Source organism: Thamnophis elegans, chromosome 1 (assembly GCF_009769535.1).
Source record: "Thamnophis elegans isolate rThaEle1 chromosome 1, rThaEle1.pri, whole genome shotgun sequence".
In the NCBI taxonomy this organism is placed as follows: Eukaryota; Metazoa; Chordata; class Lepidosauria; order Squamata; family Colubridae; genus Thamnophis; species Thamnophis elegans.
This window is the reverse complement of record NC_045541.1, coordinates 138,841,567-138,857,193: the sequence shown is the minus strand read 5'-3', so window position 1 is coordinate 138,857,193 and position 15,627 is coordinate 138,841,567. Positions and strand designations below refer to the sequence as shown.

At 35.3% G+C, this 15,627-nt stretch overlaps 1 protein-coding gene across 2 annotated transcripts in view; it reads left to right on the top strand.

Annotated features, from left to right (window-relative positions):
- PTPN21 (protein tyrosine phosphatase non-receptor type 21) overlaps positions 1 to 15,627 on the top strand; it is a 53,746-nt gene that overhangs the window by 22,582 nt on the left and 15,537 nt on the right. The window contains exons 6-12 of one of the 2 annotated variants that reach the window (XM_032232735.1): positions 902 to 972; positions 2,015 to 2,102; positions 4,021 to 4,109; positions 5,511 to 5,598; positions 6,687 to 6,766; positions 14,075 to 14,135; positions 15,370 to 15,454. In XM_032232735.1, coding sequence (XP_032088626.1) covers positions 902 to 972; positions 2,015 to 2,102; positions 4,021 to 4,109; positions 5,511 to 5,598; positions 6,687 to 6,766; positions 14,075 to 14,135; positions 15,370 to 15,454 — 562 coding nt within the window. Of the gene's footprint in view, positions 1 to 901; positions 973 to 2,014; positions 2,103 to 4,020; positions 4,110 to 5,510; positions 5,599 to 6,686; positions 6,767 to 14,074; positions 14,136 to 15,366; positions 15,455 to 15,627 lie in introns of both variants that reach the window. The other variant, XM_032232727.1, reaches the window with a different exon arrangement.

Below are 15,627 nucleotides of genomic sequence, written 5' to 3'. Positions count from 1 at the left end.
AGGATGATTAAGTTTCTCTTGCCTTTCTCTCATGCTTGGAGATATTTAAAAGACAAATTTTAAAAAATAAAATCAGTCCTGCATGTTGATACAGATAGTCTTCAATTTACGACCACAATTGAGCCCAAAATTTCTGTTACTAAGCAAGACAACTGTTAAGTGAACCGTGTTCATTTTATGATATTTCTTGGAACATTTGTTAAGTTAATAACACAGTTGTTAAGTGAATCATTTGACCATGAGGGTGCTATAATGGTTGTAATTGTGAAAAACAATCATATATCACTTTTTTGTTTTAAATTCAAATATTCACACACAGACATATATACATATAGCAAGTTTGTTAAAAACCTCCTGTGTGTGTGTGTATGTGTGTGTGTGAGAGAGAGAGAGACACCTACCTACCTACCTACATACATACATCTATAAATCCATGATTTGGAACATTTGCAATGTGAAAGATAGTTTAAGATAGTTTAACACAGATCAAACTATTCAATATGGATCCCATCTGAATTTCTTTAAATTTCCCATATGGGAAAATAAAAAAATTATTAGGCATCTTTCAAACAATGGATATAAATTTATCATTTTGTGCATGTTTATATAAATCAGATTAAATATTATTGTTTATATGGGTACCATGAATACTTGCTGTGGACATTTTTTCATTCTGTGGACATTTCAACATTCAACTGTGAATGTTTTAATTATTGTTCTTATATAAGTTGCTATGAGTATATTGGTTTGATGACATACATACTGTATATGAATAACTGAAAGAAGGGCAGATGGAGTAGTATATGTTCATATTTTTAAACAACATCTTACAACAAAAAGAGTTTAGGATGTCAACAATGGATAGAGGAATAAGCACAATGCTTTGTTTTCCATTTTTAAGGGCTGGTTGCAAGATGAGAAGATATTAGAAGAAGCAACTCAGAAAGTGGCATTACTCCATCAAAAATATAGGTATTGGTTCTGAATTTATGACATTACGTCAAGTCTGAAAGTTGCCGGATGATTGCATACTGAATTGTTGCTATAAAATAGGGAATTGTTTAAATTAGGATTGATGATGAGAAATTTAGTTCCTATGTAAACAGAAATCAGCTGTGTTAACACAAAGTCCTCCTTCTGACCCAGTGATTGAAATCTGGTGAATCTATTTATCATTCTTTTGAAGTAATAACTACATCAAAAATGCTGTAAGCTTACAGTAGGTTTAACATGTATTTTAAACTGAGATCCTGACAAATGAATGTAGGGGATTTAATCTTTCCTGTGACTCTTAGACTGCTACTGAAAACCCCGTTTATTAATAGTTGTAAAAATTTAATACTTTCCATTGATTAGAAAGACATGATAAATAATAATAATCAATTCTGGTTTAAAGGGAAACAGTTTTGCTTTAATAATATTGTATTACAAACTGTTTCAATATGGAGAATGGATGCCTCAGAATCATTAACTATAGTTTTTAGCGGCACAACCTTTTCTTTACAGTGGCCCTATGTTTGGAATCTGCAACAGATCTATTAAATTCTGCTTATGATAGATTTTCAAGAGACCTGAAAATGCAAATATCATTTTTGCTCCTTGTAATATTTTGTACTTTGTCTGTTATTTTAAGGTTGGATTTAAATAAGACACTATTGTGATTTCCTTGTTTGTAGGCTATTGACTTTATATAAAGCAAACCACAAAATTCATTTAAGCTCTTTACTGAATCAGCTTAATTTTTTTGAATTTGCAGAATACATTGAATTGTAGAATAACTCAGTGGTCTGAGGTCATAAGATATGGTGAACTACTGTGTGTGCATGTGTGTGTTTGTACATATACATCTGAGTCTTTGCTGATCTGCTTTATTGTAGAGAAAAACCACATTTTTGAAGCAATTTATGTATGTAAACTTTAAGTGATATACTTTCTAAAGAGTATTGCTGATACAGACAGAAACTAAGTGTTCAAAGAAACTAGTTAGGCAATTTTTTCTTTTCTTCTTTTGAAGGGGCCTCACACCACCTGATGCAGAGATGTTATATATGCAAGAAGTTGAGAGAATGGAAGGTTATGGTGAAGAGACCTACCCTGCTAAGGTAAAAGTTAACTTCACTGAAGGCCTGTATCAGTCAATGTTGTACAAATATGATAATTAAGTTCCCTATTGCATTTTAAATTTTCTTTTAAAAAAGTATCCTTTCATCTTGTTATAACCCTGATAATGTTTTTTGTTAAAACCTTTAGCAGAAACACCTAGATGTCAATCCAGAAATAGGATTGGAGATTCTAGTTGGAATGCAATAAATTTATACTGAAAATATTCTGAATTTTATGTTAACCAATAAATATAGCAAGCATAGTCTTGTAACATATAAAAATCATATTCTATATCTAGTAAAACTAAAAGGCAGGATTTCAAATATATAAACAAAATGAGTTCAGCACATTGACAATTTTGTGTCATCAGTGTGCAATTTACAATTAGAAGAAGCTGTGCAGGATCTTCCTGAAAGTAGTAATGTACTAGATGAGGGCAAACAAGCTGAAGCTAAACTTAGATAATGTGTTCTCAGGCCCAGGTATTAAGTAGGTGACTTATTCTGAAGTAGGTAGCGTATCCTCTGAGGAACGTGTTCATTGTTTGGGGACTAATCTCAATTCCCAATTGTCACTAAAGGCATCATTGGTCTCAGTGGTAATGAAAAGATAAGACTAATTTTTGCTGGTTGCAGGGTACAACTCTTCTGGACTAGAGTAGTCTGGCCTCAGTCATCTATCCTTCATCCTCTAATAACTTCAGATTTAGATTACTATAATTTCCTTTTCTGGGCTATCTTTGAAGACAGCATGGAAGCTGCAGTTGTACAAAGCATAAGTCTCTGATTGGTGAATGAGATTGCACAACATTGGTCCTGAAAACATTGCACTCATTTCCAGAAGGTTCCATAGTTGCATTTGAGGTGCTGACATTAGTCTGTAAAATCCAAATAAATGAGAATCCCAATATTAAAATACCATTTATCAATAACAATTATATATGGCTTCATAGTGCTTAAAAGCCCTCTCTAGGTGTTTTACAGAGTCAGCATATTGCCTCCAACAATCCTCAATTTACTGACCTCGGAAGGATGGAAAGCTGAGTTGACCGCGAGCCAGTGAGAATTGAACTGCTAGCAGTCAGCAGAATTAGCCTGCAATTCTGCATTCTAAGCACAGCTACCACAGCTCAGGCTACCATGAACTTCTCTGGGGCTGTAAAATCATACTACAGAAGACTTCCCAGTAGCCCCATAAATTGATTTGGTTTACAGTGTGCTGAATCTTTTCAATGGTAGTATTCAATTAAGGAAGTATCTTCAAAGGGAAATACGGATGACCAAAAGCTGTCTTCATTTAGATGACAATTAAAAATATATCAATTCAGCTTGGCAGATAGATCTGTGTTTTTGGGATGTCATATTGGAAAGACATCCCCAGGTAAGATATATCATTCCAATATTATGCTTAGGAGGATGACCAATGTTTTGGTATGCAAAAATGGCAACTACTATTTCTGGGCATGCACAGTGTGCAATCTGAAGTGTCCAATAATTGGTTTCTAGAACTCTTGTGTAATCCTGCAGGGATTGTGCATATTATTTTTTAAAATTACCTTTTAATTAATTTTTCTATTTATTATTTGGCAGGATTATTGGTTAATCATTTAATGTTATTTACGTCTTTGATAAACTACTCTGATAAGAATAATACTTTTGTAATAATTGAATGTTGAAAGCATTAATTATTTAAGGAATTTTAGGAGAAGTTATGTATAAGGAAACAAAGTTATTTCCTTATTCTAGGAAGCATTCTCCTCAATAATATCTTCAAGATACATGATCTCTTTTTGATTAGATAATCAGGTTAACATGTTGGCATATCATTTTTGCAATATAATTTAATTTTTTATCTTGTCGTGGCTGAATAGTTGCTGTACTAACATTAACAACTTATTTTTTCATTATCATTATCTAGGATAGCCAAGGAAGTGACATATTCATTGGAGCTTGTCTTGATGGAATTTTTGTCAAGCATAAAAATGGTCGGCCTCCTGTAATATTTAGGTGAGTTTTTTCCTCCAAATAAGAGGAAAAGTGTGATGTTTCATAATAACAATCTCTGGGTATTAGAGCTAAGTAAGTACGTGTTGCCTGTCCTAAAGCCATACAGGATATAAAGCTGTAGTCACACAACTAATGAGACCTGTACTGTGATTAATTGACATGCCATCAAGTCACATAAATAGATTTCCTCCATAATAATCTGTGCCTAAGCTGGTATTTCAGGTCTTTCAACAATGCACTCAACACCAGTGTAAGTGAGTCTATCCGCCTTGCTGCTGATCGTCCATTTCTCTTTCCCTCCACCTTTCCCAGCATTAGAGCCTTTCTCCAGAGAGCTAGTTCTTCACATAATGTGTCTGAAGTAGGGTAACCTGGATGTCAAGTAAGAACTCTGGGTTGATTTGTTTGTTTCCTTTGCTGTCCACAGTTTTCTTTGGGATCTTCTCCAACATTAAGATTCAAAAGCACCAAGACTCTTCCTATCCTGCTTCTTCAGAGTCTAATCTGTGCTATGAAATTATTGTTTATCTTTCAGTAACCACTGTAAGGATTATTTAGTGTGCAATCTCTTAACTTTTGGTCATAGAAAGTGATTGCTTGTTTCCCCCTTCCAAGTTAGTAGATAGGGTTCCAAATTCAAGGGGTAAGTTTGACTTTAAATCCGTTGCCTTCAATGAGAAGCTCTTCCTGAAATCAGGGAATCCCTGCCTGAGAAAGTCTCAGGAAGAGCACAGAAGGAAGAAGGTTCCAAGCACTTCTAACTCTTGTCTGCTTTTTTCCTCCCACATTCCTATTTTGTCCACATCAATACCTAACTTAAAGGACTCACAAAGAGAGATTGGAGGATACAGCTGTGATACAATAAATTTACTAATACAAAAGTCTTTAGTAATAAATAAAATCAGTCACTGCAAACTCTAGGATTCAAATGGCATTTGCAGCAGCACCCTCCTGATTCAAATCGTACATCAGTTTTCCTACCCTTAGATTGTAATGAATCAGAGGCACTTATTTCCCAGTAGTAGTAGTAGTTGGCAGTGGAAACCATTGTTTCTGGTTTCAGGCTACTAGCTTTGGATTTTGCCACCTCTAGTTGCTGACCAGGAAGAAATGGAAGAGTAGCAAATGATGATCCTTCTTCAGTGTTTGTAATTATGTAGGACTGGTGTATAAGATCTTTGCCCCTGACCTGAGATGGTGTTTGAGACTAAAACAAAAGCAAGCAACTGAATGATTATAGCTTTGATTATAGCTTCAAAGTTGAAATATGGCAGGGAGCTAACAACTTCTGCAAATGTGTAATAATAGCAAATCAATATATTTTTTACACAGGGAACTACAACATAATTATGTGAAAGTTATGGATGCTTAAATTTTTGTCTTTACTCTTTTCATATGCAGGTGGCATGACATTGCTAATATGACCCACAACAAATCTTTTTTTGCGTTAGAATTAGCCAATAAAGAAGAGACAATCCAGTTCCAAACTGTGAGTTTTTATTTTGATACATTTTAAACAATTGTGATATGAGGAAGAAATCAGATTCTCTATAAATGAGAGTATATATAGATATGCCTGTGTATAATATATGAGTCTGTCTATATGTGGGAGAGAAAGTTGGTGTATCTGAAGGGTGACGGTCACTTAATTTTTTATACTATCTTGCTATTAGCATGTTATATAATCTATTAGCAGCCAACATATTTGGACAGGAACAATTATCTTCATATATTCTCCCTATCAATATACATATACATGCACATACACATATACATCACTGTCATATGTTCTGCACTTCGTCACCATAGCATTCAGTGAATTAAAATGTAATATACTTATTTACATCTCTCTCAGGAGAACTCCAGGGCACTGCCCGTATGTTCTTTAAAAGAATGTTTCCAAGCCAGATTTTTATAATGAAATAATTCTGCTTTATTCAAAGATATAGATAGTACCATATTTTTTCTACGTTTTGGTCTATTTTTTCCTCTTTATTTATAAAGTAAATAAAAATAAATAAATAAATTTTTCCAAAAAACAGATAATAGGTGTGGTTATGGCAAAACATGATTTGCTATTATTTCTCTCTGTGTTTGGCTAATATAGCATTATTGATAGTGAAATATTGCTATCTTTTATATTTTTTTAACAATTTTATCATTCATTGCATTTTTAAAATATGGTTTATCATAATCCTACATTTATATGATAAAAGGTACATGCTTATTTTGTAAAGAAAGAAGAAGAGCCTGCATCTGTTTCCTGTTTTGATAGCCATTATTCCTATCTGTGTGTGAAGTAACTCTCACAGATAAAATAACTATTTTGTAATGAATTCTGATGAAGCCCAATAAAAACTTTGTGATAATAGTGTTCTACCTGTGGTATATGGCTTGAATTGGTTTTGAGCTTGTTGCATTTTATTGTTCTTATGTGGGAAACATAAATAAAGTATCTCTAGAGACGGTAGACATGTGTACATGGTGGGATTTTGCTTGTCTCTGTTGTGCATGACCTTTATGCTGGGTCCACCCAAGAACCTGGTTTGTTTCATATGTATCTTTTCTGTTTGACAGGAAGATATGGAAACAGCAAAATATGTGTGGAGGATGTGTGTGGCCAGACACAAATTTTACAGATTAAATAAATGTAGCCTGTAAGTACCATATCTTTTATCTTCTTAATTGTGTTTGATTTTTATAAATAGCTAACTTAATTTCTTTTTGATAGCATATTCCTGATGCTGGGACTGAATTATCTTAGACATTTTTCTTTCAGTATTCATATAAGTAGCCGTGTATGGTGAAATAGGTTTTCTTGCTGCAGGCTCTGATTAAATGGATTGAACTGTGAGAAAATATTACTAGGACATTCTAGAACTAGTGTATGAATTTGCAGTGCTATACCGTATATGAGTATATATCTTATAGGCATCTCAACATCTTGGTAAGGCCACACTTGTAATACTGCATTCAGTTTTGCTCACCACAATGTAGAAAAGATGTGGAGACTCTAGAAAGAGTGCAGAGAAGAGATGATTCTTTGATCAGAGAAGAGATGATACTATGAACAAAGATGATTAGGGGACTGGAGATTAAAACATATAGAAGAACGGTTGCAGGAACAGGGTATGTCTAGTTTAATAGAAAGAAGGACTAGGGGAGACATGATAGCAATGTTCCAATATCTCAGGGCTTGCCAATAGCAATAGCAATAGCAGTAAGACTTATATACCGCTTCATAGGGCTTTCAGCCCTCTCTAAGCGGTTTACAGAGTCAGCATATCGCCCCCACAGTCTGGGTCCTCATTTTACCCACCTCGGAAGGATGGAAGGCTGAGTCAACCCTGAGCCGGTGAGATTTGAACCGCTTGCCATAAAGAAGAGGGAGCCAAACTATTCTCCAAGGCACCAAGGGTAGAGCAAGAAGCAATGGGTGGAAACTAATCAAGGAGAGAAGCAACTTAGAACTGAGGAGAAATTTCCTGACAGTTAGAACAATTAATCAGTGGAACAGCTTGCCTCCAGAAGTTGTGAATGCCCCAACACTGTCTTTAAGAAGTCTTTAAGAAGATGTTGGATAGCCATTTGTCTGAAACGGTATAGGGTTTCCTGCCTAGGCAGGGGGTTGGACTAGAAGACCTCCAAGGTCCCTTCCAACTCTGCTATTGTATTGTATTGTATTGTATTGTATTGTATTGTAGTGTATTGTATCTATAAGCATTGAAATCCATATAAGATTGTCAGATGGCTTTCCTACAATCTCAGAATTTAAAAATATAATTGAAAGAAATGTCATGTGTTGTGAATGCTCCAACATTGGTCATTTTTAAGAAGAGTTTGGACAATCATTTGTCTGAAACAGTATAAGGTTTTGTACCTGAGCAGAGGGTTGGACTAGAAGACCTCCAAGGTCTCTTCCAACTCTGTTATTCTGTCTTTGGAAATAAATTCCATCAGCTCCAAAGATACCGTACTTAGATTTCTAATTGAACATATGCATTAAATTAATGAGATCAGAAGATAATCACCACAGCATTATCTGTTTCCCAGTTGACAGTTTGTGCACTATTTTAATAGCCACATTCTGTATTGTCATACTTCTAGCAAGCCCTTTATAGATTTAAAGAGAATGATGGATTATGGTGCTGATCCATTCTTCATGTTATGTCTTTTACGAAGAAGAGCCAAGTATAGTGCATTTTGGGTGAGAACATTCTTACTCTGACTTCTTTACCACTTAGAGACTGATGAAAGGATATTAGCTTGCTTTCTTTGGGAAAAGGACATACGGTACTGACTATTACAATTGTGCTTCTTAATGAATGTACCAGAGATAAAATTATTCAGGAAGTTCACAAACCTAAGCAAATAAACTGGGGAAGTTTTTTTTAAAGATACTAGCCAAACTAGCTTACAAAAAAGAATTATATTCAAGCTTTTATCAGAATTGTTGATAAAAATGGGAAATTATTTTCAAGCGTATAATTTTGAAACCATGTAGAGATAATTTCTACTGTTCAGGATATGAATGAAATTCTGGCATATTTGAAGAGGACTCCCCTTGAGGAGTGAAAGGAACAATCATGGAGACTAAAAGAAGCACATACAGATATAAAAGACAAAGGGGGATTCAAACAGATGCAAGAAGAAAAGGGAAAAAATAACAAAACAAACTCTTTATATTGACCAGTTAAAGATCTAGAATAGTATTTAAACTTGAACTTGTATTAGGAATTAAGAATATATATTTCAGGTATAATTGATATTTTAAAACACATATATTTTATTAGGTGGAGAGGGATCAGAGCAGAAAAAGACCCCCACTTATATTGGGAAAGAGTATTCCCTTGATAATGCCATTGATTCATTCTTGATCTAAGACTCAACAGGAAGGGAGGATTGGTTAGGAACAAAAAATAAGTTATTAAAAATTTAGGGATTAATCTAGAGGGGAGACTTTAGATGAGGATGGATATGACTAGGTCTAGAAATTTCAGAGGGAAAAAAGTAGAAACAAGATTGTCTCTCTTTATGTTCCAAAGAGTTCAGTGAATTAGGAAGGCTTCTGCCTAAGTTACATCTGAATGTTATTTTGTACTTCTGGATTAAAAAAAAAAAACTTCAGCTGCTTTTGCCTAGATAATGATTCCTGCATTTCTCCATCAGGTTAATCTTTTTTACTTTTTTTGGAAGAATTTATTTTTAAGACATACCTTCTTTTGGGAACAATGTGTTTAAAGAAACATTTTATATAAGCAAAAAAAAAAAAAAGATTCAATTCACTCCCAAATGTAAGTTTACCACACATATTTGAGGGCCAGAATAAGAACATTGCAAAGTAAAAAAAAACACAACCTCAATAAGCTTTTTATTTATGGCAATCAAATTTGTTGTTTTTAAACAATGAATATGTCAGAGTAACACTTCAATGGATAGATGCATAATAACATCTGGTCATAGTGTTATTTGATAAAGTTTCCGATAAAATCAATTGTATGACAGGCCAAACTAGCAAAGAATTGTTTTACAAGGAAGGGGTGGAATGCCATTGTTCATATAAGTGATAGATATCCTGGAAACAGTTTGTAATAAACATTATGGGCATGTTAAAACATACCAGCACTAAGTACATTTTTAAAATTCGTTTTTTAAAAATGTAAACAAAGAAGAAAGAAGTCTGCTTCATAGAATAGCCAAGAAATGGAAATGGAGCTATCGGGAAAGCCATGTTAACAGATGTGATGCCTATTATAGTACTTTTTCGTTTCCTTCTCTGACCTAAATAACCCTCCATATTGTAAATAATCAAGTACCTTTGCAAAACTTCTTAGTTCCAGAAAATCATAACTTCATAGTCTTTTAAAGCTTTTGCAGAGAGAGGAGACTCATATATTTTAAGCCATAAAGTGTAAAAGAAAAAGGATTAATTGTACTAGCCAAAATTGCCAAAATGTCAGTGTTGATCTTGACAGTCTGGGGGAATGCAAAATAAGACAGTGGGGGTGCTTTTGCCTAGTTGCATACAGTCACTCTATTTTGTATGTAATCAATGTTCAGGGTTAATTATGAAAAAAAAATGTTCATGAAAGATGCTGATCTTCAGAGCATGAACAGGATTCATAATCTTAATATGTTAGATGTAGTCAGGTTTGTTTCCCAGAATAAATGTGTAAGCAAATAAAGCCCTTTTCAGCCTAATGTTGGAGTTGGGATTTAAGCATGTACAGTACTTGAATTATTTTATAGGGAATGCTTTTGTCTCCTGGTTTACTTAATCTACAAGCTGACTTTTTTTTCTAGCCATGAGGATGCATCTGTATTGTTTTCAGGAAAATTATATAAACATGTTCATTAAGTCACCAGGAGTTGTTCAGCTCAAGGGAGGTTTTTAAAAATCTTTTCTTGTAAATTAGGAATTCACATTTTAAAATAGAAGTAATCATTCTTTTGCCTTTAACTCAGGCCTAGTAGTTAAAAATCAGAGAATATGGGTTCCCATAGCTATCTAATAAAACCCTTCTTCTGTAAAAGCAAGTTTATGTTTGCTGCCTAAGAGTTGGGTCTTAATCAAGGAGAGATGTTACCCTTAAGAAACCAACTTAAAAACCTATTATGTCACTCACATTTGTTTACAGCCAACATCCATTTTCTTAATGAGCTATTTCATTGCCTCTGTTTTGTCTGCATGTACCTTGTCTTTAGAGACTCCCCAGATTCTTCACCTGAGGAAGGCTCTCAGAAATCTTTCCTCATTCTTGCCTTTCCACGCTTTCCAATTCTTTCTCGTCCTTCTCTGCCCAAAGGGTGAGCCAAAACACAAAATCTTCCTTTCTTCTTCTTGCCTCCTGCACACTTGCATGTCTAGTATTTGAGTGCTCCCATATTTATTTGTGCACCCACAGTGATGTGGTTTAAAGAAACCTCTGGACCCTGATTTCCAATAAATATACCATCTCCCTATCTGTCTGTGCCCTACACATATGAAGAATGTGGATGTGGTATGTAAGAGTTGTCATTTTGTTTCAGAATAAATATGTTAGGTTGGTGCTTACAAGAATAGGTAAACATCAGGACATTGTTGATAAGCCAATGATTTCTGTCACAAGGCCAATTAATACAGAATACAAGATATGCAAAAACAAATTATTTGGGGGAGACCTTAAAAACATATTGCTCCTTTTGTATGTAGGGACAGAGCTGAGTCAGAGAAAGTTCAAAAGCCAAAAATTTCAGTTAGAATGCATCCATCCATATATCTTGAGCTTTAATCAATTTTAGCCATGGTATGAAGAATGATCTATAAAGCAGACCAGTAGGTTTTAGATGAACAAGTATAGCTCCTATTTTCAATTCATGGCATGTTCTTTTCTTTTTAATGACACTTGTCATTCATCTCTTTGGACTGGTTAGATGTTTGAGAATGGCACAAAATTGAATTGAATTGAATTTTATTATTTGTATGCCGCCCTTCTCCGGGAGGGACTCAGGGCGGCGAACAACTCAAAAAGGGGAAAAGGGGAACATAGAACAGAATACAAGTAATTAAAATAGCCAAGAATCACACAACCATACAAGTCGAGAGGGGAGGGGAACTCATCAACCCCAGGCCTGCCGGCAAAGCCAGGTTTTAACGGCTTTTCGGAAGGCCTGGAGAGAGGTGAGGGTCCGAATCCCTGCAGGGAGTTTGTTCCAGAGGGCCGGAGCTGCCACAGAGAAGGCCCTCCCCCGGGTAGGAGCCAGGTGGCATTGGCTGGTAGACGGAACCCGGAGGAGGCCAACCCTGTGTGATCTAATGGGTCTTTGGGAGGTAATTGGCAGCAGCGGTCTCTCAAGTACCAGAGACCATAAACCACAAAAATGAGCCTTGCTAAACTACAGTTGCTATAAGTTAGACAACAAATGAATTACATGTTAACCATGATTTACGGCCTTAAAACTATAATATTCACAACCCCATCCACATATTGTACTATCACAGTGTTAGCAACTTGCATATCTCTGACTGAGGAAGGGAGAGAAACCAACTGATAGTTGACCACCGTGTGAGGTTAGGTTGAAGCTTCTGTGTCCATGTAAGCAGGGTGCACAAAAGCCAGGAATCTTTGCCTGAAAGATTCCTTAAGGGAGGTAGATAAGAAGGAGCTAAGCTGTTAAGGAAACCAAGGAAAAATCTCACCTGAACCAGACAAAAGAAGCTGGGCCTGAGCACATTGAAACCCTTCCCCAAATTCTATCAACACCCACCAGACTTGTAATTTAACAAGGCAAGAGTAGCTGCCAGTCAAGGCCTTTGAGGGATAAAACAGGTCATGAAGCCCTCCCATTCTTTGAGTTGTCTTGGCAGGGGTGGGTTTCAACCGGTTCGCGGCGGTCCCTGCGATCCAGTTGGTCGCCGAACCCAGAAGTAAGTAACTTCCGGGAACGGCGAAGCCCCCCCCCGCGCCCGCGCGCCCGCGCCCGCTCCTTACCCGGTTTTGCCGAATTCTGCGCTTCCATGCATGCGCAGGACGCATATAGCGCCTGCGCGATCCTCCAGGAGCAGCTGGAGCATCGCACAGACGCTAGTACGCATGTGCGCGCCGCGCGCATGCGCGAGGACGCTGCCGGCCTCGTTCCAACCAAACCGGTTGGAACGGGGCGAGAAACCCACCCCTGTGTCTTGGGATCTAGACATTGTGCCTTCTGACTCTCTGGCTAGTGCCTGCCAGCCCAGTTGAGAAGGACATGGGTAAATGTGGATGTATATAAGTGTGGATGAATGTGTGTGTGTAGAGCAAATATGAGGGTGGCTATTTTCTAGTATTGTAAACTGAACTTGGGAGTAAATGTCACCTGCCTTAATAAAAAAACCCTATGTTTCACATCTGAACATTGGTTTAGTTTCCTTCCAGATGATGAGTTTGAGCATGCTAATCAAAAAGCATGTATCTCTTCCTCCTCCTTGGATTTTTTAATAGAGAAAAACACATTGAAATTAATAGCGTAAAAATCTTAAAAGATGATACCTGCTATTGTTGTTTGCTTAAACCACAGGTTTTAGAGTAACATTGTTTTATTTTTCAAATGCTATAACAGGCTATGTGAATATGGAATTCTTATATATGTTATTTGTAATAGATTGGTCCATATGTTGATTCAATTTCTCTGGGCTATGATAAGTCAGTCAATGCAGGCATGGCTTTTTTGAAAAGTGGGTAACATATCTACCTTTGCATGCTGTTCTGTCCATGTTTGCCAGTATGTTCTGTTCGCTGTTTGATAAAACTACATATAGCATTGTGAATTGACAAAAATAAACCTTCCTTCCCCATCATTTAGTCTATCAACAAACAAGGGAAATGGGGAGATTATTTTGAAGTTCGTTTAGAAATTCATCGGTTATGAATAATCACATAATGTAGTTAGGTTGTGGATGAATTAGCTACAGTTCAGGTATGTGAACTCTGCTGATGGCCAAGCAATATGTATTATTTATTTATTTATTTATTTATTTATTTATTTATTTATTTATTTATTTATTTATTTATTACCCCCATCTATCCAATAATGTGACAATATTGTATTGTATATCATTTTTCATAGTCTGTTGCATTTCTGAAAATTTAAATGGTCTTTCACCCTGGTTCTCTAATATGAACGAATGAAATATTGCTATGTTATCTGATAAGTATTCATAGTCTTTTTGACTGCCACTGGAGGAGATGCTTATACTAACATACATTATTTTTATCTGATGCAATATGCTTCCAGCTGTGGATGATTAAATGTACATACAGTATGTAATGTGATGGCAAGTGTCTCTTTGGGAGAAGAATCATTTTATGAATTTGAATTGTTGCAAACCACTGTCCTAAAGACACTTATTCCTACTAAGCATACTGAAATCTATGAATATGCATGAATAGGACTCCACTGTGATTGATGTCAGTACAAAATATGTATTATGTCATTATGCTTTGTAGACAAGCTCAGACTGTGACAGTGAATCCAGTTAGAAGGCGATCATCATCCAGGTTGTCTCTGGTAAGCATGCCATACCTGAGCTCTTCCTTATTCCTTGAGTTTAACCTGTTGATAACCATAGTTGGTTAGCTACTCCAATGAAGTACATTGAGAGATTATAATAAAAACTAGCATAAAGTAGATGAATGCTAAATATTGTAACAATATCCTCTTATAAAAGATAAGCATGCCACACAATATTTTAGTATTACACATTTTAGTTTAAGTTATGCATATTCCTCTGCCTGTGCACTGAAATGTAAAATACCCAAACATTTTTCAATTATTTTCTCACTGCTTAAAAATATTTTGCTCAAAATTACATACAGTACTAAGTTAAAGGAGAAACAACAAACTGAACATTAAATTCTTTCAAGATTTTATATTCACCTGGATAATTTAGATTTAAGCACACAACTAAACATTTTGAGAGACTTAAGTAGGTAATCCATTCTGTTAACCACATAATATTGCTTCAATAGGATAGGAAAATATATATAAAATTTACCATATTTCACAATCTCTTTAATGTATTTTCAAGTGTCACTTATATTAGTGAAGCTAAGAATTTAGGAAATATCTAACTTATAAATTAATAAATTTCCATTTTAAATTTGTAAATGCTGAAGAAAATCTAAAGAATAAATGGGTATTATTCTCTTCTTTTTGAAAAATCCTCTCCAATATAACTTATTGTATAAGTTGCTAGTATATTTTACAACAATGCATGGGTTCCTATAAGCTGCTTTTTCAGGGAATTAAATCATGCCCACTTTCCAAAATCACACATAACATAACTGTGATTCATTATCTAGCCAATCTTGAATTAGGCTTTTTTGACTGAATTGTTGACTAATCCAGGTTTTTCATAGCAGAGCAAATCCATAATAATAAGGTAACTTGAATTAGTTAATGCATATTTTTTATTTATTTATAAAAATATTGGTCACCCACCTTATATCCAGTGGCTCTGGGTGAAATCAACTGGAGTGAAAGATGCTGAGTATATTTTACATAAAATTCATATTTCTATATTTGATTGTACAGATATCTTGATTCAGTTTTCTTTTACAGGCTAGGAGCTCTGATATGTACCAGCTCCTTCATCTCTGTAAAACTTTGTTGTACTTTTTAATTATAAAATTTTATCAGAATTGATATTCTTGTGCTTAAAGTGCATGTGGATGTTAGAATTGGAGTAAAGTTTCTTTCTAATGGTTATCTATGTTTGCTTACTTCAATATGTCTCTAGCAGCCCAAACCACAGCCTTATATGATGCCTCCACCACCTCAGTTACATTACAATGGACACTACCCAGAACCATATGCATCCTCGCAAGGTAAAATTTTAGCATTGTTAGGAAACTGGAATACGTCACAAATGGAAAATGTGAAAAACATTTGGAGGATGTTATTTGAGGAACTATTAATAGTTAATGGTAGACAGTTCTTGGAATATAGTGAGTCCTCGACTTACACCACAATTGAGCCCAAAATTTATGTTGCTAAATAA